The 26,828-nt window shown below is 49.8% G+C and overlaps 1 protein-coding gene across 1 annotated transcript in view; it reads right to left on the reverse strand.

The window, feature by feature from the left end:
• Window positions 1-22,769: 22,769 nt before the first annotated feature.
• Window positions 22,770-26,828, reverse strand: part of laptm4b (lysosomal protein transmembrane 4 beta) — a 51,045-nt gene continuing 46,986 nt past the window's right edge. Inside the window, exon 7 of the mRNA XM_060824068.1 lies at window positions 22,770-22,844. Within this exon, the coding sequence (XP_060680051.1) occupies window positions 22,770-22,844 (75 nt within the window). The remainder of the gene's footprint in view (window positions 22,845-26,828) is intronic.

The following is a 26,828-nucleotide window of genomic DNA, read 5'->3' on the forward strand; positions in this document are numbered from 1 at the left end:
AACTCCTGCAGAGATGTCCTGGAACTGAGCTGACTGACCTCCAACAACCGCAACCATCTTCCTGTGTACCAGCTTTGACACCAACCTATATGTGCAATGGCAACAATCAAATTCACCCGAGGGTAGGATGAATTATTGACCATAAGCTGAAAACCAGTCACTTTGGTAACATTCCATATTATCTTTGCACAAGGATTTTTATCAACATCAAGCTTACATGTTAGCAATTGATTAAGAATCAATAGTTATTTGCAGAGGAGAGTTCAGAGCCTCCATTGCCCATTGTGAGTAGAGACGTTTCCTAATCACACTCCTGAAATATCTGACTCTAATTTTTAGACGCCTCTCCCTCTGTGATTAATGTTAACCCCGGGAATTCACAAACCTCCTGACAAACAGAAATAAATTCTGTCTTCTTGCAAGTATTTCTAGGGTAAGGTAATGTTTCAGATATTTCACATCACCTCTAACCCTAAAGCAGCCCATGAGAAGGGGTGAACTGTCTGTTCCCTGGTTATCCACTCATCCGTAATTGTAAACAGATCCCTTCTCTTGTGGATCCCTTTCTCCCAGACGACTGATTCAGAAGGAGCCAGTTTAATCATTCTCCTAAATTAACAAAAGGGTGGGCTTAATAATGACTAAATAATTAATGACAGAAAATAAATAAAATTACAGCACAAATATACACAGATTGGATTTTTTTTCTTATTCTATTATCGTAGGACAGTTATTCTGAACTTTTTATCTAGATTAGGTTCTCTCCAGTGTGGAAACAGCCCTTCAGCCCAACCAGTCCACACCGACCCTCTGAAGGGTATTCCACCCAGGCCCATTTCCCTCTGACTAATGCACCTAACACACGATGGGCAATTTAGCATGGCAAATTACCTAACCTGCAAATCTTTGGAGTGTGGGAGGAAACCGGAGCACCCAGAGGAAACCCATGCAGACACGGGGAGAATGTGCAAACTCCACACAGTCAGTCACCTGAGGCTGGAATCGAACCACTGAGCCACCATGCCACCTCTCTTTTATTCTTTCCTAATTTAGTGTTATGATTTTTGTACTTTTGAAGGTCTGTAATGCAGAAATTTTAATTTATTTTGTTTTCCTAAGAATTTGTATTCCAGGTTCTATACTTAGGTACTTTTGTACTGAGATGGCTCTGTAAGTGATGACTTGTAACCTTTTCACCATACTCATGTGAGTAGATATGACAATAGAGCTAATTCATTCATGCATTCATATTGATATTGGAAATGCGAGATAGGTCCGAAAAAAATAAAAGAAAGGAAAAGTCTCTGTATTGCTTGTGAGGAGAAGAGAGTTGAATCTTAGGTCTGTTGATAGAATTGAGGTTGATGATTGAAGATGTGGTTTTGAGGTTCCTAGCTTTGTAGTTTACTGAAAATCCTTTGGTTCTGATTCCTTTTGGCAGTGGCTGATGAGTGTGGCTTTCAGCAGGTTACTTGGTCCTGGCTTTTTTTGAAGAGAGATTGGCTACTGAAGACCACTTGAATAAACAGCATGGGAGGCCTTGAGGCATTTTTTTAAACATTGGAACAACGGAACCAGCCTGGATGTGACTAGCTCTCACAGACCAGGCTTCCCAGGTTTTGTTAGTTTTTAGATTTAGCTTCCTACAGAAGCTATTGGCGTCTCAAAAGAGTAGGAAGCTTCAGTAACCGTCTTCTGGACACCTCTCTCTGAATTTTCTCTTGATTTTTTTTCTCCTAAATGTGACTGAATTTGCCTTTTTGCCAAGGGGTGTGTTTATGGGATATAACTGTATTGGAACAGTTCATTAGTAATAGTGTCTATTATTCTGTTAAGCTTTCCAGTAGTCATGGTCACAGAGTCATACAGCACAGAAACAGACCCTTTGGTCCAACTCATCCATGCTGATCATAATCCCCAAACTAAACTAGTCCCACCTGCCTGCTCCTGGCCCATATCCCTCCAAACCTTTCTTATTCACATGTCCATCCAAATGTCTTTTCAATTTTGTAATCGCATCCAACACTTCCTTAGATTTTTAGATTAGATTACAGTGTGGAAACAGGCCCTTCGGCCCAACAAGTCCACACCGACTCGCTGAAGTGCAACCCACCCATTCCCCTACATTTACCCCTTACCTAACACTACGGGCAATTTAGCATGGCCAATTCACCTGACCCACACATCTTTGTGACTGTGGGAGGAAACCGGAGCACCCGGAGGAAACCCAGGCAGACACGGGGAGAATGTGCAAACTCCACACAGTCAGTCACCTGAGGCGGGACTTGAACCCGGGTCTCAGGCGCTGTGAGGCAGCAGTGCTAACCACTGTGCCACTGTGCTTCCTCAGGAAGCTCATTCCACACACTAACCATTCTCAGTGTAAAAAAATTGTCTCTCATGTCTTTTTTAGAAACTCTCTCCTCTCACCTTAAAAATGTGCCCTCAGTCTTGAAATTCCCCATCTTGGGGAAAAGACAACCCTCATTAACTCTATCAATACCTCTCATTATTTTATAAACTTCCATCAGGTCATCTCTCACCCTCCTACACTCCAATAAAAGAAATCCCAGCCGATGCAGCCTTTCTTTATAACTGAAACCTTCCACACCGGGCAACATCCTGGTAAATCACTTCCTCAATTCCTTGTACTTTGATAGTATTTAAACTGCAGTGTTTAAATAAATTGAGTTTTGCTAAACATTAAGTAGTTGACCTGTCACATTGCACCGGGAACAGACATTTTAGTTTTGCCTTTAAAATAAGAGAAGGATAGAGTTTAGGCTCCTTTCTTAAAATATTCTTGGGGTGGGGGAGGGGGTCTGATCTAGTCTCACTGGCTTCTACCACTCACGGCAAAAGAGAAATTTTACCCTTTGTCTTTCCTGCGGCACAAGATTGTTTGAACGGCTATTCCCCGGGTTGTGATGCTCCCAGCAGTCTAGCCCACATATAGGATGTCAGGGCACCATCTGATTCACCCGGGGATGGGACGAGTTATTGACCATAAGCTGAAAACCAGTCACTTTGCCCCATATTCCACCAGGATTTTTAGCAACGTCAAGCTTACACAGGCTCGAGTTGCAGTCAGTTTTTAACCTTTGTTTAATTTTCTGCAAAGCCAAAGTCTGCAAGAGGTGCAGCGAGGGAGAGCTGGCCATCCTCTCGTTACCTTTTCCTGTCATGGTTCTCTCTGTGTTTGAGGTTTCCTCAACACTCTACATGTGTGACAATCCATAGGCCCCACACTGGACTTTGTCAGGTAGCAGCTGAATTTATATCTGCACCCATCTTTTGGCTGTAGCAGATTTCTTTTTTTTTCAGAAAAGAACTATGTTTTGAAGTTAAAAGTTAACAGTCAAACCAGACAGATCACCTGGCATTGGCCTGGGCAGTGGAAAAAACAATAGCAGAAACAGCCACATCAACCGTGGCACAGTGGTTAGCACTGCTGCCTCACAGCGCCTGTAGACCCGGGTTCAATTCCCGACTCAGGCAACTGTCTGTGTGGAGTTTGCACGTTCTCCCCGTGTCTGCGTGGGTTTCCTCCGGGTGCTCCGGTTTCCTCCCACAGTCCAAAGATGTGCAGGTCAGGTGAATTGGCCAAGCTAAATTGCCTGTAGTGTTAGGTAAGGGGTAGATGTAGGGGTATGGGTGGGTTGCGCTTCGACGAGTCGGTGTGGACTTGTTGGGCCGAAGGGCCTGTTTCCACACTGTAAGTCTAATCTAATCTAATCTAACCCTGTACTAAAATCTGGGGGGCAAGTGCCAACACTGGGAGAGCTGTCTCTCAGAAAAGCCAAGCAACAGCCTGATACAGGCATAATCCATGGGTACTGGGGCTTCTGATGTGTCATCATGATACTATCTGTTCTCTTTAATATCTAGATGGCTTAACTAATGTGCGAACATCATGCATTAAATCAGCAGAACCATTTTTATTGAAAAGTTTCACTTTCGACAATGACAGTGCGCATTCATATAGTTCCTTCACTGCAGTAAAATGTGGTCAGTTGGCTTTGCAAGAATATAGCTGAAAATGTGTTGCTGGAAAAGCGCAGCAGGTCAAGCAGCATCCAAGGAGCAGGAGAATCGACGTTTCGAGCATGAGCCCTTCTTCAGGAATGAGGAAAGTGTGCCAAGCAGGCTATGATAAAAGGTAGGGAGGAAGGGCTTGGGGGAGGCGCGTTGGAAATGTGATAGGTGGAAGGAGGTCAAGGTGAGGGTGATAGGCCGGAGTGGGGTGGGGGCGGAGAGGTCAGGAAGAAGATTGCAGGTTAGGAAGGCAGTGCTGAGTTCAAGGGTTGGGACTGAGACAAGGTGGGGGGAGGGGAACTGAGGAAACTGGAGAAGTCTGAGTTCATCCCTTGTGGTTGGAGGGTTCCTAGGCGGAAGATGAGGCACTCTTCCTCCAGCTGCTGTGTTGCTATGGTCTAGCAATGGAGAAGTCCAAGGACCTGCATGTCCTTGGTGGATTGGGAGGGGGAGTTGAAGTGTTGAGCCACGGGGTGGTTAGGTTGGTTGATCCGGGTGTCCCAGAGGTGATCTCTGAAACGTTCCACAAGTAGGCAGCCTGTCTCTCCAATATAGAGGAGGCCACATCGGGTGCAGCGGATGCAGTAAATGATGTGTGTGGAGGTGCAGGTGAATTTGTGGCGGATATGGAAGGATCCCTTGGGGCCTTGGAGAGAAGTAAGGGAGGAGGTGTGGGCGCAAGTTTTGCATTTCTTGCGGTTGCAGGGGAAGGTGCTGGGAGTGGAGGTTGGGTTGGTGGGGGATGTGGACCTGACGAGGGAGTCAAGGAGGGAGTGGTCTTTTCAGAATGCTAATAGGGGAGGGGAGGGAAATATACCCTGGTGGTGGGGTCCGTTTGGGGGTGGCGGAAATGACGACGGATAATATGATATATATGGAGGTTGGTGGGGTGGTAGGTGAGGACCAGTGGGGTTCTGTCCTGGTGGCGATTGGATGGGCGGAGGAGTGGGAAGTGGAGGAGATGCGGTGGAGAGCATCGCTGATCACGTCTGGGGGTCTTTGAGGAAGGAGACCATCTGGGTTGTGCGGTATTGGAACTGGTCCTCCTGGGAGCAGATGTGGCGGAGACGAAGGAATTGGGAATATGGGATGGCATTTTTACAGGGGGCAGGGTGGGAGGAGGTGTAGTCTAGGTAGTTGTGGGAGTCGGTTGGTTTATAGTAAATGTCCGTGTTGATTCGATCGCCCGAGATAGAAATGGAGAGGTCGAGGAAGGGGAGTGAGATGGTCCAGGTAAATTTGAGGTCGGGAATGAAGGTGTTGGTAAAGTGGATGAACTGTCTCCCACAGCTACCTAGACCACACCTCCTCCCACCCTGCCCCCTATAAGAATGACACCCCATATTCCCAATTCCTTTGTCTCAGCCGCATCTGCTTCCAGGAGGACCAGTTCCAATACCGCACAACCCAGATGGCCTCCTTCTTCAAAGACCCCCAGACGTGATCGGCGATGCTCTCCACCGCATCTCCTCCACTTTCTGCCCTTCCGCCCTGGAGCCCCGCCCCTCCAATCGCCACCAGGATAGAACCCCACTGGTCCTCACCTACCACCCCACCAACCTCCAGATACATCATATTATCCGTCGTCATTTCCGCTGCCACCAAACGGACCCCACCACCAGGGAGATATTTCCCTCCCCTCCCCTATCAGCGTTCCGAAAAGACCACTCCCTCCGTGACTCCCTCGTCAGGTCCACACCCCCCACCAACCCAACCTCTTCTCCCAGCACCTTCCCCTGCAACTGCAAGAAATGCAAAACTTGCGCCCACACCTCCCCCCTCACTTCCCTCCAAGGGCCCAAGGGTTCCTTCCGTATCCACCACAAATTCACCTGCACCTCCACACACATCATTTACTACATCCGCTGCACCCGATGTGGCCTCCTCTATGTTGGGGAGACAGGCCATCTATTTGCGGAACGTTTCAGAGAACACCTCAGGGACACCCGGACCAACCAACCCAACCATCCCGTGGCTCAACACTTCAACTCCCCCTCCCAATCCACCAAGGACATGCAGGTCCTTGGACTCCTCCATCATCAGACCATAACAACATAACAGCTGGAGGAAGAGCGCCTCATCTTCCGCCTAGGAACCCTCCAACCACAAGGGATGAACTCAGACTTCTCCAGTTTCCTCATTTCCCCTCCCCCCACCTTGTCTCAGTCCCAACCTTCGAACTCAGCACCACCTCCCTAACCTGTAATCTTTTTCTTGACCTCTCTGTCCCCATCCCCACTCTGGCCTATCACCCTCACCTTAACCTCCTTCCACCTATTGCATTTTCAATGCCCCTCTCCCAAGTCCCTCCTCCCTACCTTTTATCTTAGTCCGCTTGGCACACTTTCCTCATTAAGTAAAAAATGAGGTCTGCAGATGCTGGAGATCGCTTTCCTCATTCCTGAAGAAGGGCTCATGCCCGAAATGTCGATTCTCCTGCTCCTTGGATGCTGCTTGACCTGCTGCGCTTTTCCAGCAACACATTTTCAGCTCAGATCTCCAGCATCTGCAGTCCTCACTTTCTCCTTTGCAAGAATATAATCAAATACAATTTTACTGAGACATGTCAGGAAATATTGGGATGGGTGATTAAGAACTTAGACACGTTAAGTATTATAGAATCATTGAGTCACAGAGTTGTACAGCATGGAAACAGACTCTTCAGTCCAACCAGTCCACGCTGACCAGATATCCCAACCCAATCTAGTCCCACCTGTCAGCACCCGGCCCATATCCCTCCAAACCCTTCCTATTCATATACCCATCCAAATGCCTCTTAAATGTTGCAATTGTACCAGTCTCCACCACTTCCTCTGGCAGCTCATTCCATACACATTCCACCCTCTGTGTGAAAAAGTTGCCCCGTAGGTCTCTTTTATATCTTTCCCCTCTCACCCTAAACCTATGCCCTCTAGTTCTGGACTCCCCAACCCCAGAGAAAAGACTTTGCCTATTTTCCCTATCCATGCCCCTCATAATTTTGTAAATCTCTATAAGGTCAACCCTCAGCCTCTGATGCTCCAGGGAAAACAGCCCCAGCCTGTTCAGCCTCTCCCTATAGCTCAAATCCTCCAACCATGGCAACATCCTTGTAAATCTTTTCTGAAACCTTTCAAGTTTCACAACACCTTTCTGATAGGAAGGAGACCAGAATTGCACACAATATTCCAACAGTGGCCTCACCAAAATTGAGAGTTCAAGTGTTTTAGAGAGAAAACTGTTAGGACTATTTTCACTGGAGTTTAGAAGAATGAGAGACGGATGTCATAGAAACTTATAAAATTCTAACAGGACTAGACAGGATAAACATAGGGTAAGGATGTTCCTGATGACCAGGGAGTCCAGAATCAGGGGGTCACAGTCTAAGGATATGAGGTAAGCCATTTTGGACAGGGATGAGGAAAAATGTCTTCACCCAGAGAGTGGGGATCCTGTGGGATTCTCTGCTACAGGAAGCAGTTGAGGCCAAAACATTGAATGTTTTCAAGGAGTTAGATATAGTTCTTCGGGCTGAAGGGATCGAAGGGTATGGAAAGCGGGAACAGAGGACTGAGTCAGATGATCAGTCATGATCAAAGGGTCGAATGGCCTAGTCCTCGTTTTATTTTCAATGTTCACTAGAATGTTTCTGCTGAAGCCAAAGATGGAAATAGTTTTCCAAGCTCATTTTCATTTTACACTGAAGCATATCAGGAAACGAAGTGTGAACCAAGTACTATTAGTTTATAAAAGCTCAGGGATTTTTAGGAGGTAGGAGTATGCTGAATTTCTTCTGTTTGTTTTTATTCTAACTTTTATGCCTATTTTGTTTTGAAAGTCTATAAATGAATAAAATTCACTCACCTGAATTTGAAAGTTTACTTAAAACTTGACTAAAATTATTTGCAGCATTAAATGGTTACTTCAGTTTGAAATTGATAAATCTTTACTTTTTGGATAAGACTTTCATGGGATCATAAATCCTCTTTTTAATTTTGGACTGTAGACTGAAAATGAAAAAAAAAATGGATACTAGTTTAAGAAAGAAAAACGTTTGCAACTTTGACAAATGAGTGAAAGTGCCAAAATTGAGTGTATTTAAGATAGAGATAAGTAGGTTCTTGATTAGTAAGGGGATTAAGGGGAGAAAGTAGGAGAATAGAATTTGGAATCATATCAGCCATGATCGAATGTTGGAGAATACTCGATGGGTTGAATGGCCTGATTCTCCTCCTATATCTCATGGTCTTATGATATAGGGGTAGACTATTTCAGATAGAGATATGATGCAATTTCTTCATGGTGGGAGCGAATCTTTGGAATTGTCTGCCTCTGGGGATGTGGAGGTTCCATGGTTCAGTATATTCAGGACAGAATTCCAAAGACGTCTTGATGTTAAAAGGATAAAGGATCACTCCAGGATTGGGTGTTGAGGTAGAGGATCAGTCAGGATCCTGCTGAATGGTACACAGGGCTCGAGGAGCCTAATGGCCTCCGCTCATTCCTACTGAAGCGTTCTCATGGTACCTCACTATTTGTCATTCCCATTCTGATGGTCTTGGTCCAGAACCTGTACAATGCTGCTGTTCTTGAACTCTACGACTAAACCAAAAACAGACCAGCAATGCCAAAGAACTGACAGGGATTTTGTTTTCCCAGTAAAGTCTTTGAAATACATCGTACCTAAATATTATTGAACAAACCTTGGCAACATCTCATTCAGACATTCCACTCAACATTATAAACCCCTTTAGACATTGGTTTGAGATGCCCTTGCGGCTCACAACTGTGCGAAGCTCCATCTACTAAAGTATAAGGACATACATACAAGAGTTAGGTCTCACTGCCCACTGGCCTGAATTTGTGTGGAATGGGCAGGAGCAGGACAAGAGTAGGTGGCAGATAAAGTCCACGCCCAATGCAATGAATTGGGTAGAGACTGATCGTCGATTCTACCTCAGACAATGTCGCCACTTGCTTCCAGAACCTGACATAGATGGCATGGGTTGGGGAATGGGCAAAGGCAGCCCCACCCCCCCACTTACAGAGGCAAACACACCAGCTTTCACCCGCATCGTGGTGAAGGACTTGGGGTATACATCGCTGGTCTAGTTTTATACAAAACTCACTGGACGGTAACAGGCCATTCGGCCTAACTGCTCTGTACTGATCCCCACCAACCCCACTCTCGCTCCTACTATTCCTGCCCCCAACATCACACCCATCGCATCCTTTCTCCCCTCATGTATATGTCTACCTTTCCCTTAAACATACCATTTTAACCACATTCACTTTAACCGCTCCCTGTGGTAATAAATTCCACCTTTTAAAAAACCTGAATTTCCGATTGTATTTAGCCATCCTACCCCTCGGACCTGCTGTGCTTTTCCAACACCCCACTCTCGACTTTAGTCATTAACAGGCTAGTGTCAGCAGTGATGGCCAGGAGCCAATCAGATTATTGGAAAACGTCAGCTTCACTAATAACCTTTAGAGAGGAAACCCAAAGTCCTTTTCCCAGTCTGGGCCCTACGTGATTCCAGACCCACATTACTGTCACTGACTCTTTAACTGTTTTCTCAATGAGTTTCATAGGAGAAATAAATTGCTGGGGAAGCTTCATAGGTCTGGCATCATCTGTGGAAAGAGAAATATAGAATCCCTACAGTGTAGAAGCAGGCCATTCAGCCCTCACCTGGCCCTCCAGAGAGTTTCCCACTCAGAATCACCCCTCATTCCATCCCTGCAGTACTGTATTTCCCGTGGCTAATCCACCTAGTCTCTTGCAGGTCTGTAGTAGTCTCAGGGCCTGGCCCAGTGGTCGCTCGCAGGCCTGTAGTGGTCTCAGGGCCTGGCCCGGTGATCTCTCACAGGCCTGTAGTGGTCTCGGGGCCTGGTCCGGTGGTTTCTCGCAGGCCTGTAGCGGTCTCAGGGCCTGGCCCAATGGTCTCTCGCAGGCCTGTAGTGGTTTCAGGGCCTGGCCCAGTGGTCTCTCGCAGGCCTTTGACAATCTCATGGCCCGGTGTGACCTTCCAGCCCCTAGAGCCTCGGCGTGAAGCCTATCGCAGTTTGGAGTCACAGCCCAGCGCAGTCTGGTGTCACAGTCCAGCACAGTCTGGAGTCACGGTTCAGCGCAATCTGGAGTCACGGTCCAGTGCAGTGTGGAGTCACGGCCCTGCGCAGTCTGGGGTCACGGCCCTGCGCAGTCTGGAGTCACAGCCCAGTGCAGTCTGGAGTCAGAGCCCAGCGCAGTGTGGAGTCACAGCCCAGTGCCGTCTGGAGTCACAGCCCAGTGCAGTCTGGAGTCACAGCCCAGCGCAGTGTGGAGTCACGGCGCTGCGCAGTCTGGAGTCACGGCCCTGCGCAGTCTGGAGTCACGGTCCAGTGCAGTCTGGAGTCACAGCCCAGTGCAGTCTGGAGTCAGAGCCCAGCGCAGTGTGGAGTCACAGCCCAGTGCAGTCTGGAGTCACAGCCCAGCGCAGTCTGGAGTCACAGCCCAGCGCAGTCTGGAGTCACGGCGCAGCGAGACCTGAAGTCACAGCCCAGCGCAGTCTAGAGTCGTAGCCCAGCGCAGTCTGGAGTCACAGCCCAGCGCAGTCTGGAGTCACAGCTCAGTGCAGTCTGGAGTTACAGCCCAGTGCAGTCTGGAGTCAGAGCCCAGCGCAGTCTGGAGTCAAGGCCCAGCGCAGTCTGGTGTCACGGCCCAGCGCAGTCTGGAGTCACAGCTCAGTGCAGTCTGGAGTCACAGCTCAGTGCAGTCTGGAGTTACAGCCCAGTGCAGTCTGGAGTCACAGCCCAGCGCAGTGTGGAGTCACGGCGCTGCGCAGTCTGGAGTCACGGCCCTGCGCAGTCTGGAGTCACGGTCCAGTGCAGTCTGGAGTCACAGCCCAGTGCAGTCTAGAGTCGTAGCCCAGCGCAGTCTGGAGTCACAGCCCAGCGCAGTCTGGAGTCACAGCTCAGTGCAGTCTGGAGTTACAGCCCAGTGCAGTCTGGAGTCAGAGCCCAGCGCAGTCTGGAGTCAAGGCCCAGCGCAGTCTGGTGTCACGGCCCAGCGCAGTCTGGAGTCACAGCTCAGTGCAGTCTGGAGTTACAGCCCAGTGCAGTCTGGAGTCAGAGCCCAGCGCAGTCTGGAGTCACGGCCCAGCGCAGTCTGGAGTCACAGCGCAGCGCAGTCTGGAGTCACGGCCCAGCGCAGTCTGGAGTCACGGCCCAGCGCAATCTAGAGTCACAGCCCAGCGCAGTCTGGAGTCACGGCCCAGAGCAGTCTGGAGTCACGGCCCAGCGCAGTCTGGTGTCACGGCCCAGCGCAGGTGGAGTCACAGCTCAGTGCAGTCTGGAGTTACAGCCCAGTGCAGTCTGGAGTCAGAGCCCAGCGCAGTCTGGAGTCACAGCCCAGCGCAGTCTGGAGTCACGGCCCAGAGCAGTCTGGAGTCACGGCCCAGCGCAGTCTGGTGTCACGGCCCAGCGCAGTCTGGAGGCACGGCCCAGCGCAGTCTAGAGTCACAGCCCAGCGCAGTCTAGAGTCACGGCCCAGCGCAGTCTGGAGTCACAGCCCAGCGCAGTCTAGAGTCACAGCCCAAGGCAGTCTGGAGTCACGGCCCAGAGCAGTCTGGAATCACGGCCCAGCGCAGTCTAGAGTCACTGCCCAGCGCAGTGTGCAGTACAGCCCAGCGCAGTCTAGAGTCACAGCCCAAGGCAGTCTGGAGTCACGGCCCAGCGCAGTCTGGAGTCACGGCCCAGCGCAGATTGGAGTGACGGCCCAGCGCAGTCTGGAGTCACAGCCCAGCGCAGTCTGGAGTCACGGTCCAGCGCAGTCTGGAGTCACAGCCCAGTGCAGTCTGGAGTCACGGCCCAGCGCAGTCTGGTGTCACGGCCCAGCGCAGTCTGGAGGCACGGCCCAGAGCAGTCTAGAGTCACGGCCCAGCGCAGTCTGGAGTCACGGCCCAGCGCAGTCTAGAGTCACAGCCCAGCGCAGTCTAGAGTCACAGCCCGGTGCAGTTTGGAGTCACGGCCCAGAGCAGTCTGGAATCACGGCCCAGCGCAGTCTAGAGTCACGGCCCAGCGCAGTGTGGAGTACAGCCCAGCGCAGTCTGGAGTCACAGCCCAGCGCAGTTTGGAGTGACGGCCCAGCACAGTCTAGAGTCACAGCCCAGCGCAGTCTGGAGTCACAGCCCAGCGCAGTCTGGAGTCACAGCCCAGCGCAGTCTAGAGTCACAGCCCAGCGCAGTCTGGAGTCACAGCCCAGCGCAGTCTAGAGTCACAGCCCAGCGCAGTCTGGAGTCACAGCCCAGCGCAGTCTAGAGTCACAGCCCAGCGCAGTCTAGAGTCACAGCCCAGCGATGTCTGGAGTCACGGCCCAGAGCAGTCTGGAGTCACGGCCCAGAGCAGTCTAGAGTCACAGCCCAGCGCAGTTTGGAGTGACGGCCCAGCACAGTCTAGTGTCACAGCCCAGCACAGTCTAGAGTCACAGCCCAGCGCAGTCTGGAGTCACAGCCCAGCGCAGTTTGGAGTGACGGCCCAGCACAGTCTAGTGTCACAGCCCAGCACAGTCTAGAGTCACAGCCCAGCGCAGTCTGGAGTCACAGCCCAGAGCAATCTAGAGTCATAGCCCAGCGCAGTCTGGAGACACGGCCCAGCGCAGTCTGGAGTCACAGCTCAGCGCAGTCTAGAGTCACGGCCCAGCGCAGTCTGGAGTCACGGCCCAGAGCAGTCTGGAGTCACGGCCCAGCGCAGTCTGGTGTCACGGCCCAGCGCAGTCTGGAGTCACAGCTCAGTGCAGTCTGGAGTTACAGCCCAGTGCAGTCTGGAGTCAGAGCCCAGCGCAGTCTGGAGTCACAGCCCAGCGCAGTCTGGAGTCACGGCCCAGAGCAGTCTAGAGTCACGGCCCAGCGCAGTCTGGTGTCACGGCCCAGCGCAGTCTGGAGGCACGGCCCAGCGCAGTCTAGAGTCACGGCCCAGCGCAGTCTGGAGTCACGGCCCAGCGCAGTCTAGAGTCACAGCCCAGCGCAGTCTGGAGTCACGGCCCAGCGCAGTCTAGAGTCACAGCCCAGCGCAGTCTGGAGGCACGGCCCAGCGCAGTCTAGAGTCACGGCCCAGCGCAGTCTGGAGTCACGGCCCAGCGCAGTCTAGAGTCACGGCCCAGCGCAGTCTGGCGTCACGGCCCAGCGCAGATTGGAGTGACGGCCCAGCGCAGTCTAGAGTCACAGCCCAGTGCAGTCTAGAGTCATGGCCCAGCGCAGTCTGGAGACACGGCCCAGCGCAGTCTGGAGTCACAGCCCAGCGCAGTCTAGAGTCACAGCCCAGCGCAGTCTGGAGTCACGGCCCAGCGCAGTCTGGAGTCACGGTCCAGTGCAGTCTAGAGTCATGGCCCAGCGCAGTCTGGAGACACGGCCCAGCGCAGTCTGGAGTCACAGCCCAGCGCAGTCTAGAGTCACGGCCCAGCGCAGTCTGGAGTCACGGCCCAGCGCAGTCTGGAGTCACGGCCCAGCGCAGTCTGGAGTCACGGCCCAGCGCAGTCTGGAGTCATGGTCCAGCGCAGTCTAGAGTCACAGCCCAGCGCAGTCTGGAGTCACGGCCCAGAGCAGTTTGGAGTCACGGCCCAGCGCAGTCTAGAGTCACGGCCCAGCGCAGTCTGGAGTCACGGCCCAGCGCAGTCTAGAGTCACAGCCCAGCGCAGTCTGGAGTCATGGCCCAGAGCAGTCTGGAATCACGGCCCAGCGCAGTCTAGAGTCACGGCCCAGCGCAGTCTGGAGTACAGCCCAGCGCAGTCTGGAGTCACAGCCCAGCGCAGTTTGGAGTGACGGCCCAGCACAGTCTAGTGTCACAGCCCAGCACAGTCTAGAGTCACAGCCCAGCACAGTCTGGAGACACAGCCCAGCGCAGTCTGGAGTCACAGCTCAGCGCAGTCTAGAGTCACGGCCCAGCGCAGTCTGGAGTCACGGCCCAGAGCAGTCTGGAGTCACGGCCCAGCGCAGTCTGGTGTCACGGCCCAGCGCAGTCTGGAGTCACAGCTCAGTGCAGTCTGGAGTTACAGCCCAGTGCAGTCTGGAGTCAGAGCCCAGCGCAGTCTGGAGTCACAGCCCAGCGCAGTCTGGAGTCACGGCCCAGAGCAGTCTAGAGTCACGGCCCAGCGCAGTCTGGTGTCACGGCCCAGCGCAGTCTGGAGGCACGGCCCAGCGCAGTCTAGAGTCACGGCCCAGCGCAGTCTGGAGTCACGGCCCAGCGCAGTCTAGAGTCACAGCCCAGCGCAGTCTGGAGTCACGGCCCAGAGCAGTCTGGAATCACGGCCCAGCGCAGTCTAGAGTCACTGCCCAGCGCAGTCTAGAGTCACTGCCCAGCGCAGTGTGCAGTACAGCCCAGCGCAGTCTGGCGTCACGGCCCAGCGCAGATTGGAGTGACGGCCCAGCGCAGTCTGGAGTCACGGCCCAGTGCAGTCTGGAGTCACGGCCCAGCGCAGTCTGGAGTCACGGTCCAGTGCAGTCTAGAGTCATGGCCCAGCGCAGTCTGGAGACACGGCCCAGCGCAGTCTGGAGTCACAGCCCAGCGCAGTCTAGAGTCACGGCCCAGCGCAGTCTGGAGTCACGGCCCAGCGCAGTCTGGAGTCATGGTCCAGCGCAGTCTAGAGTCACAGCCCAGCGCAGTCTGGAGTCACGGCCCAGAGCAGTTTGGAGTCACGGCCCAGAGCAGTTTGGAGTCACAGCCCAGCGCAGTCTAGAGTCACGGCCCAGCGCAGTCTGGAGTCACGGCCCAGAGCAGTTTGGAGTCACAGCCCAGCGCAGTCTAGAGTCACGGCCCAGCGCAGTCTGGAGTCACGGCCCAGCGCAGTCTAGAGTCACAGCCCAGCGCAGTCTGGAGTCATGGCCCAGAGCAGTCTGGAATCACGGCCCAGCGCAGTCTAGAGTCACGGCCCAGCGCAGTCTGGAGTACAGCCCAGCGCAGTCTAGAGTCACAGCCCAGCGCAGTTTGGAGTGACGGCCCAGCGCAGTCTAGTGTCACAGCCCAGCGCAGTCTAGAGTCACGGCCCAGCACAGTGTGGAGTACAGCCCAGCGCAGTCTGGAGTCATGGCCCAGCGCAGTCTGGAGTCACAGCCCAGCGCAGTCTAGAGTCACGGCCCAGCGCAGTGTGGAGTACAGCCCAGCGCAGTCTGGAGTCATGGCCCAGCGCAGATTGGAGTGACGGCCCAGCGCAGTCTGGAGTCACGGCCCAGCGCAGTCTGGTGTCACGGCCCAGTGCAGTCTGGAGTCATGGCCCAGCGCAGTCTGGAGTCACGGCCCAGTGCAGTCTAGAGTCATGGCCTAGCGCAGTCTGGAGTCACGGCCCAGCGCAGTCTGGAGTCACGGCCCAGCGCAGTCTGGAGTCACGGCCCAGCGCAGTCTGGAGTCACGGCCCAGCGCAGTCTAGAGTCACGGCCCAGCGCAGTGTGGAGTACAGCCCAGCGCAGTCTGGAGTCACGGCCCAGCGCAGTCTAGAGTCACGGCCCAGCGCAGTCTGGAAGGTAGGGGCCAACATGGACATGGATTGGAAGAACTGTTACTCTAGGCTTTTTAATTTCTTTATTTTTTAAATTGTTTTCTCTAATGATTTGTACTTAGAAATCTGTACCTGGATACCTCGTACCTAAGATGGCATCGTAAGTGGCAACTTGTAGGCATTTCCCTATACTCATGTGGGTACATGTGACAATGAAGCTAATTCTAAGATTCTAGCATCTGTTGATGCAATTGCCAAATGGATCGTTATGAACGGTTGGAGACATCACCACCTGCAAGTCCCACTCTCAGCAACTCACCATCCAGAGCTGCAATCCATTCTGTCTCTGTAATTGGATCAAAATGCTGGAATCAAACCCACCCTCACAGCATGGCCGGTACCCTGACGCCCAATGGACTTCATTGGTTCAAGTTGATCAGCACTTTATCAGGGTAATTAGGGATGGGCAATAAATACTGTTCTGGTCAGCAACACCTACACCCTTCCCTTAATTGCCCTGACCTGAGTGGCTTACTAAAATATTTCAAAGGGCAGTTAAGAGTCAACCACATTGCAGTGGGTCTGGAGTCACATGTAAACCAGACAGGGCTGGCAGATTTCCCTCTTTAAAGGACATTAGTGAATCAGCTTTTAACAACAATTGATGAGAATTTATTGGTTACTTTCCTGTAACTAACTTTATATTCTATAGTATTTCATTGAATGAAAATTCCATCAGCTGTGGTAGTGGGATTTGAACCCGGAGCAATCGAACTCGAACCCAGTAACATTACCCATGTATGATTTCTCTCTGTCTACTTCCTCCACCACTGGCGCACAGCGATAGGCAATGCTGCGAGTGACCAAACCTCCTCTGTTGCCAAGAAGCTGAAAGATAGAAGGTGCACAGGAGTTCCACCATCACCTCCAGGTTCTTCTCCCAGATCCATGCCATTGGGTTTTGGAAATACACTGCTGTTCCTTTCGGTGCGGTCAATTCACACTCTCCCGGAACTTCCTCCCTCGTAGCACTGTGACCTTACCACCCTCAAGTAGGTCGATCATTATTACCTTCCCCAGGGCCAACAGGAATGGGCAATAAATAAAAGAATTTGAACGCTGGCACGGGCCTGAGGGTTGGAATATGCCAATGCTTTTCTGATGGCAGTGTTCATATTTATTGTGCTTTTGACACAGAACATCCCAATGCATTTATCAATTATCCTTCTAAACGTTCCAACCATTGACTCCATCTTCACTTCTCACTGCCTAGGTAAGGCAACTGGCATCATCAAAGACCCCTCCCACCCTGGTTATATTCTCTTCCAACCTCTTCCATCAGGCAGAAGGTACGAAACCTTAAATACACAAACTAACAGATTTAAGAACAGCTTCTTCCTCGCTGTTATTAGACTTTTGAGTGGGCCTCTCAAATTTCAAACCTAATGTGGATCTTACTTCTTGCGTACCTTCTCTGCAGCCGTAACATTGTACTCCTCGTTCCGTTCTATCACCCTGTGATCTTTGTATGGCATGATCTCCCTGTGTTGCTCACAAAGCAAAACTTTTCACTGTACGTAGGTACAAGTGAGTACAATAAATCAAATCAGATCAAATAAAAGGAGCAATGGTGGTTAGAAGCAATCCCAAGAGAAAGGATGTATTTGCAGTAGGATTGCTGTGCAGCAGAGGTTCGCCAGATTGGTTACAAGGATGGCAGGACAGTCCTATGGGAAGGGACTGAGGAGACAGGGTCTGCACTCACTAAAGTCCAGAAGAGTACGAGGGGATTGGACTGAGATCTGCAAAGTTCTGGTCAGTACATATAAAGTAGATTCAGAAAGGGTGTTCCCCCTGGGAGAAGGGGCCAAAAACCAAGGGGAAACAGTCTTTGAATTAAGCGTCAGCCATTTGGATAAGGGTGAATTTCCTCACACAAAGGGGCTGGATCTCTCCCAAGGGGCTGTGGAGGATCAGCACCAAGAGTGACAGAATAAGAGGGTAGTGTGGAAGTTGTGTCATTGAATCCTAGAGTCATACAGCACAGAAAAAGATCCTTTGGCCCATCACATTCAGAGATGAGGCGGTTGATCTAGAATGGCAGAAGGGCTCAAAGGGCTGAATTGCCTACTCCTGCTCCAGGTGTATATCCTGCTCCAGGAGTATATCCTGAAAGTGTATACATTGAAGCTAAATACAACAAAACAGTATTGTCAAAAGGAAGTTGCGAAAAGTGGAGGAGATGTGCTGGAAGGCATCGTCAATGACGTGGGATGGGAAATTATGATCTTGGAAGAAGGAGGCCATCTGGGATTTTCTACGGTGGAATTCGTCATTCTGGGGACTGATGCAGCGGAGGTGGAGGATTTGGGAATAGGGGATGGAATTTTTTATCACCACATGGTCGATGATGCCCTCCAGCACATCTCCTCCCCTTCCCACACCTCCGCCCTTGAACCCTACCCCTCCCGACACAACAAGGACAGAATCCCCCGGTCCTCCGTTTCCATCTCATCAACCTCCACATACATTGCAACATCCTCCGCTACTTCCGCCACCTACAAACAGACCCCACCACTAGGGATATATTTCCCTCCCCACCCCTATCAGCATTCCGGAGAGATCATTCCCTCCGTGACTCCCTCATCAGATCCATGCACCCCCACCAACCCCACAGCACACTCCCAATACCTTCCCCTTCCACCGTTTGAAGTGTGAAACCTGCATCCACACTTCCCCCTCCCCCCCCCTCACCTCTGACCAAGGTCCCAAAAGATTCTTCCACATCCGACTGAAATTTACCTGTACCTTCACAAATGTCATCTATGGTATCCATTGTACCCGATACGGTCTCCTCTACATTGGGGAGACAGGACACCAGCTTGCAGATTGTTTCAGAGAACATCTCTGCGACACCTGCACCAACAAACCCAACCATCTTGTAGCTGAACACTTCAACTCCCCCTCCCACTCCATCAAGGACATGCAGGTGCTCGGGACTCCTCCAGCATCAAACCCCACAACTAGACACTTGGAGGAAGAACACCTCATCTTCCGCCTTGGGACCCTGCCACCACATGGGATTATTGTGGTTTTCACCAGTTTCCCCTTTCTCCCTTCCCCCCACCTTACCCTATTCCAAGCTTCCAACTCGGCACTGCCCTCTTAATCTGTCCATCGTCTTTCCCATCTATCCGCTCCACCCTCCTCTCTGACCTATCACCTTCTCCCCAGCCTTCATCTACCTATCACATTCCCAGCTACCTTCCCTCCAGCCCCATCTCCCTCTCATTTATCTCTCAGCCCCCCCGGCCCACAAGCCTCATTCCTGATGAAGGGTTTATGCCCGAAACGTTGATTCTCCTGTTCCTCGAATGTTGCCTGGCCTGCTGTGCTTTTCCAGTACCACACTCTCGACTCACGTACCATTGGGCCAGGAATATCATACAATTTGGAACGATTGTGTATAAAGCAGGCGCACTTCTGTTTTTGAACCACAATTGTCAGCCTTGTTTGGAGGAGCAGCAACAGAAATCGCAGGGCTCCAGGGCTGCTCCGGAACCACGTCCTAGGACTGCTCCTGTACAAGATTCAGGGCTGCTCCTGAACCAGGCCTCAGGATTGCTCCTGTACATCATGTCAGCGCTCCTCCTGACCAGGCCTCAGGGCTGTTCCTGAAGCAGGCCCCAGGGTTGGTCCTGAACCAGGCCAGGGTTGCTTCTGGACCAGGCCTCAGGGCTGCTCCTGACCAGGCCCCAGTGCTCCTCCTGAACAGGTCTCAAGGCTACTCCTGGACCAGGTCTCAGTGGTCCTCCTGACCATACCTCAGGACTGTTCTTATACCAGGCCCCAAGGCAGCTCCTGGACTGGATCTCAGGGTTGCTCCAGAACCAGGTCCCAGGTTGACTCTGACCCAAGCTCAGAAGGCCACCATTGTACCTCAGGTCTCAGTTCTTGGACTATGGTGTCCCATACTGACCCAGGCCCTGCTTCTTTGTATTAATGAAGGTAAACTACTGCTGCATATCACAATCCTGAAACAATTACATCTCCTTCAATACATTGAGGGTACAATGTGCAAATTATTCCCATTACATCTCTGATGACCAAAGTAATAGTTAATCACAAAATCAAATTCAAAGCATACACAGACTCAGTTTGCACAGGATTTATTGAACCAGGAGTATTTACAAGAACGTCTGTATTCAAACAGACAAATCTTTAAGTAAAAGTGCTGTGATTTCAATACTTAACAATTTGGTGCTTAACGTGCTAATAGCTGATTTAGTTTTCTGTTTTATTAAACATACATAAAAGATTTTTTTGAAATGCTGACAGTTCTGACCAACTCATACATTATTTTCGATCCCAGGGCTAAATAGTTTTGGCCATGCTTTAATTCTAACTATTTGAATGTTTGATATGTGAACACACCAGGGAGAAACTCAGCGGGGACGGGTAACATGCAAAAAGATCCTGCAGTAAAATTTGCAATCCAACAGGGTACAAATAAATATGCTCAATTAAGTATAACATCTTCCTGTCAAAGAGCAAAAAATCATGGAACTTTTTTGATAGGGTACTTCAGAAGGGTTGGTTAGCAGAGGATATAGGTTTGAGCGAATTGGTGAAGGAGATGTAGAGGATTCTTTTCTTATACAGTGAGCTGATATGATTCAGAATGCACCACTTAATGAGATGTGTCCCTTGCCTGTACGAGAGACATCTTTAAGGAACCTAGTGATCTTGACAGCAAGATCCTTGATTGGGGTAGTTAACCTGGGCCATTCAGGAAAACCCTGCCTGATCAAAATAACCAGGAGGTACCAGGGCGGGCTGTGCTAGAGGTGGCCAGAAGGTGCGAAGAGCAGTTAGGGACGCTGTAAGGTGGGTAGGCCATCCTGATTGCTGTCATCCTGGGGCGGGTGGGGAAGCAGGTCTGGCTGTCCTAGTGGTGTCTGGAAGGTGTGTCAGGGCGGACCGAGAGCTGGAAGGGGCATGGGGTGGACCGAGAGCTGGAAGGGGCATGGGGTGGACCGAGAGCTGGAAGGGGCATGGGGTGGACCGAGAGTTGGAAGGGGTGTAGGGGCAGGCTACCTTTAGAGTGGCTGGAAGGTGGGAGGGATGGGTGGCTTGCTGGGTTGTTTGGAGGCTCTGTCTTTTATGCACTTTTTTTTCTGTAATTGGACTATCTTATGTACATGTCATTGTTACTGTTTTGTGACTGAAAGTGGGATTTGAGGTTTGTCCTCATTTCCCTGAAAACTGGTTGAACAGGCGGGTTTGGGGCCTGGTTTTACTGCTCCTCTCCCTTGTAAAATTGCTGTTTCTTTGTATAAAGCTGTTAATGTCAACTGTTTTTAGTAAACTGTGTATTGTTTAATTTAAAAAAATAACCAGGAGATACCAGGGCGGGTTATCCTAGAGGTGGACAGAAGGTGTGAAGGGCGGTGAGGGAAGTCAGAAGATGGGTAGGCCGCTGTCCTGACCGCTGTCGTCCTGGGGCGGCTGGGGAAGCAGGTCTGGCTGTCCTAGAGGTGTATCAGGGTGGACCGAGAGCTGGAAGGGGCGTAGGAGCAGGCTGCCTTTAGAGTGGCCAGAAGGTGGAAGGGACTTGCTGGGCTGCTGGGGGTCTGTATTATATGCACTGTTTTTTATGTAATTGGACTATTTTATATATACTTACTGTTTTGTAATGATGGAAAATGGGATTTGAGGTTTATCCTCATTTCCTGTAAATTGGTTGAACCTGGCTTTGCTGCTCCTCCCCCTTGTAAAATTGCTGTATCTCTGTATACAGCTGCTATTGTTAATTGTTTTGTAAACTGTGTATTGTTTAATAAAATTTTTAAAAACTAGGAGATAGCACTACCGATGTTAGGAAAAAAAACAGGGGATTTAGAATCTCCTCAGTTCAGGGACTGACTCTGAGCTGGCTGGCTACAGCCTGTGTACCGTGAATGCGTAAATAAAGGGTGACTTGGGGATGGGATACCAGCCTCAGTGCAGTTATTTTCAGTGCAGTCCAGAAACAGAAATCACTGGAAAAGCTCAGTAGGTCTGGCAGCATGGAGAGAAATCAAAGTTAACCTTTCGGGTCTGGTACCCTTTCCTCAGAACCCTTCCTCATCTTTAAAGGCAGCACAGAGTCAACATTGTGACTCTGTCAGTGAGTCTGCTGTGGTTTTGGAAGCTACACAAATAGAAATTAGCTGGTTCATCTCATATCTGGTTTATAGATTATAATATGTTTTACTGTTTTAAATAAATGAATCTACAGAGTTAATCGATCCCTGATGAGCAACTGATAATAGTCTAGATCAGAGTGGTGCTGGAAAAGCACAGCAGGTCAGGCAGCAACCAAGGAGCAGGAAGGGCTTTTGCCCGAACCATCGATTTTCCTGCTCCTCGGATACTGCCTGACCTGCTGTGCTTTTCCAGCACCACTTTATTCTAGACTCTGATTTCCAGCATCTGCCGAGCAAATGATAATAGTTTAATTATCATAATAATAACTTTTTAAAAGGAAATTGGATAATTATTTGAAGAGAAAGAAATTTCCAAGGCTATTGGGAAAAAAACAGGGCGTGGGATAGCATCGTTTCAAAAAGAACTGAGTGGCCTTGATGCAATGAAATGTTACCCTTGTCTGATAATCATTAGAAGGTCAACAATTGTACCTTTTTGTTGAACAGTTACGTTGCTGTAAAGGTCAAGTCTCCATAGTCTCAGAGGAGCATAGGTCTGGCCTCTCATAGGAGAGAGATGACTAGTGGTGAGTTTAATCTGAGGATCACCATAGCTCAGGCGAAGGACAAGGTTGAAAAGGAATGTATGTAAGCACAGCGTTTACTAACAAAATATAATCTATTTTAAACCACAACAACAATTAGAGAAAGTGCTCAGAGTTACCTACCGATAAACTTGGTTCTCTGTTAAACACTGAATGTGGTTTATTTCCTCAATCATACTTGTGTTTTTAACTCAGTACAATAATCTCTGAGATTTTAGGGACTGGGATTTATAACCAATGTTAAGTGGCAAGTTCTCGTTTTAAACATTACACCGAATGAATAAAGTGCAAATCATTGCTCTTGAATCTTACTCCTGACAGCTATACCCAGCAGCATAAAACAAATCATGTTTCTAGAAAGTTTCACTCCCAGGATAACGCAAATGTTTTTCACAATGGAATACAAGTATGTTTGAAATAGTTTTTGGTCAGACAGTGTGCGTGTAAAGATTGTTTCAATCCTTGTGTGGGTGGTGGTTGTTCTAATGGTCTCTAAGCTGACATATAAGGTGGAGGTGGACCTTTGGTAGGCATCGTTACAGCTTCATCACTGGGTGGCAAAAGGATCTAAAGGAAAAATAACAAGATGGTTTATGTCAAAAAAAAGTCCATGTGTTCCAACTTGCAGGTGCCTCACCACGACACCATCCTAATTACAAAAAACGGAAAGTGCTGGAGAAACTCGACACATCTGGCAGCTTCAGTGGAGAGAGAAAAACAGAGTTAACATTTCGAGTTCCAGAAGAGATTGTAGCTGGGAAAAGGGTAGTATTGAATTTGTTGGCAGGGGATTGTGGGGACGGAGAGATGGGAAGGAGTGAGTGGATAGGTGGCGACTGAGCCCAGAAACAGAGAGACAGGCAGACAAGGGAATGTTTGATAGTAAGCCAGGGAGGAAGAAAACTGCTAATGGGGACAATGAAGAGGTGAGGGTGGGTTGGTCACGCTGAAAGCAGCCCATGTGATGACAGGTCCTGGGGTGTGGGCATGGGTAAAGGACATGGAAGAAAGTGTTCAGTCTTCAAAATTATTGATCTCGATATTGAGTCCTGAAGGCTTGAGGATCCCCAAGCAGAAAACGAGATGCTGTCTTTCCAACTTGCACTGAACCTCTGAGTAGGCCCGATACAGAAATGTTGGCCGAGGAACTCAGTGGTGATTTATCCTAGTTACTCTGACTGAAAGACAAAGGATAAGCTGACAGTTTTATAGCACCTTTCACAACCCCAAGACACCGCCAAGCTCCTTCCAACCTTTCAGTGCTTCCTGAAATTTGTTGTAATGCAGGAAAGGGGGTGGCCATTTTGCTTGTACAAACAGCAATGTGAGAACTCAGCTAGCCAATCCCTGCACAGCTACTTCCAAGCCCTTGACCCTTCCCACTGAGAAGGACAAAGGCAGCAGATCTGTGCGATCAACACTAGAATCAAGAAAGCACACCAACGCCTCTACTTCCTCAGGAGGCGAAGGACATTCGGCAAGTCTGCAATCACCCTTATCAATTTTTATAGATACACCACAGAAAACCACCTATCAGGGTGCATTTCAGCTCGGTACGGGAACTGCTCTGCCCAAGACCACAAGAAATTACAGAGAGTTGTGAACGCAGCCCAGTCCATCACAAAAAACAGCCTTTCTTCCATTGACTTTGTCAACATGTCCCACTGCCTCAGGAAGCAGCCAATATAATCAAAGACCCCTCCCACTCCTGTTAAACTCTCTTCCACTCTCTTCCATCAGGCAGAAGATGGAAATTTGGAAACATGGACCAACAGATTTAAGAATATCTTCATCCCCACTGTTAACAGACTTATGAACAGACCTCTTATATAATAGAGTTGATCTCTCTCTCTGCACCTTCTCTATAACTGTAACAGTGTATACTGCATTCTGTTATATTACGCTGATATACTTACGTAAGGTATGATTGGTCTGGATAGCACACAAAACAATACCTTTCACTATATCTCACTGCGACAGTAATAAATCAAATCATGTCAAATCAGAATATCCATAAGTTCCCCTCCAAGGCAGGCACATTGTTGGAACTACATCACTGTTTCTTCACTGTCAGTAAAACAATAACTCACAACCCCTTCTCTAACAGCACTGTGACTGCAACCATTCAAGATGGCAGGTTGATCATTTTCTCAAAGGCAATTAAGGTTAGGCAAGAAACATTGGTCTCAGCAGCAATGCTCACATCCAGTAGGGAAATAAAGAAGAAAGTGACTTTTGTTAAAAGATAGGTCTTATCTAAGGAAACTGGGCAAAAGCGAGGACTGCAGATGCTGGAAACCAGAGTCTAGATCAGAGTGGCACTGGAAAAGCATAGCAGGTCAGGCAGCATCTGAGGAGCAGGAAAACCAACGTTTCGGGCAAAAGCCCTTCATCAGGAATGGAGGCAGGAAGCCTCCAGAGTGGGGAGATAAATGGGGGGAGGTGCGGCTGGGGAGAAGGTAGCAAAGACTACAATAGGTAAGTGGGGGTGGGGATGGAGGTGATAGGTCAGAGAGGAGGGTGGGGGATGGAAGCAAAGAGTACAATAGGTGAATGGGGGTGGGGATGGAGGTGATGGATCAGAGGGGAGGTTCTTCCAAATAGTGTCAATGTACTCCACCCCAGAGAGTGGGCAGAATCTTGGTTTGACATCTCATCTGAAAGACAGCCTCTCAGGCAATATATCCCCCTTGGCTCTGATGCATCTGCTTTGATTTTTGTGCTCGTGTTTCTGAGGCCGATCATCTCAGCTCCAGGGCATCTCTGCAGGAGTTCCTCAGGGTAGTATCCTCAGCCCAACCATCTTCAGCTGCTTCATCAATCACCTTCCCTCCATCATAAAGTCAGAAGTGGGCATGTTCACCAATGATTGCAGAGTGTTCAGCACCATTCGCGACTCCTCAGACACTAAAGCAGTCCGGGTTCAAATGCGACAAGATCTGGACAATATTCAGGCATGGGCTGACAAGTAGCAAAAACATTCACCAGGCAATGACCAATCCCAGGTCATCAGCAAAAGGAAGACAAGACGTGATAATCACCAGGAGATGATTACATTACCCAAATGTGACCTAATGTATCCGGAGTCAATGGTGAGGCATCCCACAACAGCTCTCACCTTACCGTACCCCAGTGCTGCTGCTAACTCTGCTGGGTTTGTCCTGCTGGTGGGACAGGGATGGTGATGCTGGTGTCTGGGACATTGTCTATAAGGTGTGATTCCATGTGCATGACTAGCTCAGCCTTCTGTTTGATTGGTCAATGAGATACTTATGCTGACATAGTGGAGAAGGGCATTCACGTTCCCGAGCTGCAATTTGATTCCAGACTTTACTGAATTCATCCACCATGAGGAGAAGTTCGAAACCTGTGACCCTTAGAATGTTAACCTGGGTGACCAACTCAGTGAGAGGGCCCAGAAATGGCAAATGGAATTTAACAGAGAGAAGTTGCATTTTGGAAAGTCAAATCAAGGTAGGTGTTTCAGGGTGAATGGTAAGGGCTCAAGGGAGTATGGTTGAGTAGAAGGACTTTGGAGTTCGTGTGCACATTTCTCTGAAAGTGGAGTCCCAGATAGACAGAGCAGTGAACAAAGCCTTGGGCACACTGGCCTTCATCAGTCAGGACACTGAGTATCGAAGTTGGGAAGTTATGTTGCGGTTGCAGGAAGTGCTGGATGTCTTGAAATGGTTAAAAGTGGATAAATTCCCAGAACCTGATCAGGTGTACCCGAGAACTCTGTGGGAATCTAGAGATATTTTTATCATTGATAGTCGCAGGTGAGGTGCAGGAAGACTGGAGGTTGGCAAATGTGGTGCCACTGTTTAAGAAGGGCAGTAAAGACAAGCCAGGGAACTGTAGACCGGTGAGCCTGACCTCTGTGGTGGGCAAGTTGTTGGAGGGAATCCTGAGGGACAGGATGTACATGTATTTGGAAAGGCAGGACTGATTTGGGATAGTCAACATGGCTTTGTGCATGGGAAATCATGTCTTACAAACTTGATTGAGGTTTTTGAAGAAGTAACAAAGAGGATTGATAAGGGCAGAGCAGTAGATGTGATTTATATGGATTTCAGTAAGGCGTTTGACAAGGTTCCCCATGGGAGACTGATTAGCAAGGTTAGATCTCATGGAATAGAGGGAGAACTAACCATTTGAATACAGAACTGGCTCAAAGGTAGAAGACAGAGGGTGGTGGTGGAGGGCTGTTTTTCAGACTGGAGGCCTGTGACCAGTGGAGTGCCACAAGGATCGGTGCTGGGCCCTCTACTTTTTGTCATTTACATAAATGATTTGGATGCGAGCATAAGAGGTACGGTTAGTAAGTTTGCAGGTGACACTAAAATTGGAGGTGTAGTGGACAGCGAAAAGGGTTACCTCAGATTACAACGGCATCTTGATCAGATGGACCAATGGGCTGAGAAGTGGCAGATGGAGTTTAATTCAGATAAATGTAAGATGCTGCATTTTGGGAAAGCAAATCTTAGCAGAACTTATACACTTAATGGCAAGGTCCTAGGGAGTGTTGCTGAACAAAGAGACCTTGGAGTG

The sequence above is a fragment of the Hemiscyllium ocellatum genome, chromosome 4, assembly GCF_020745735.1.
Source record: "Hemiscyllium ocellatum isolate sHemOce1 chromosome 4, sHemOce1.pat.X.cur, whole genome shotgun sequence".
Taxonomy (NCBI): domain Eukaryota; kingdom Metazoa; phylum Chordata; class Chondrichthyes; order Orectolobiformes; family Hemiscylliidae; genus Hemiscyllium; species Hemiscyllium ocellatum.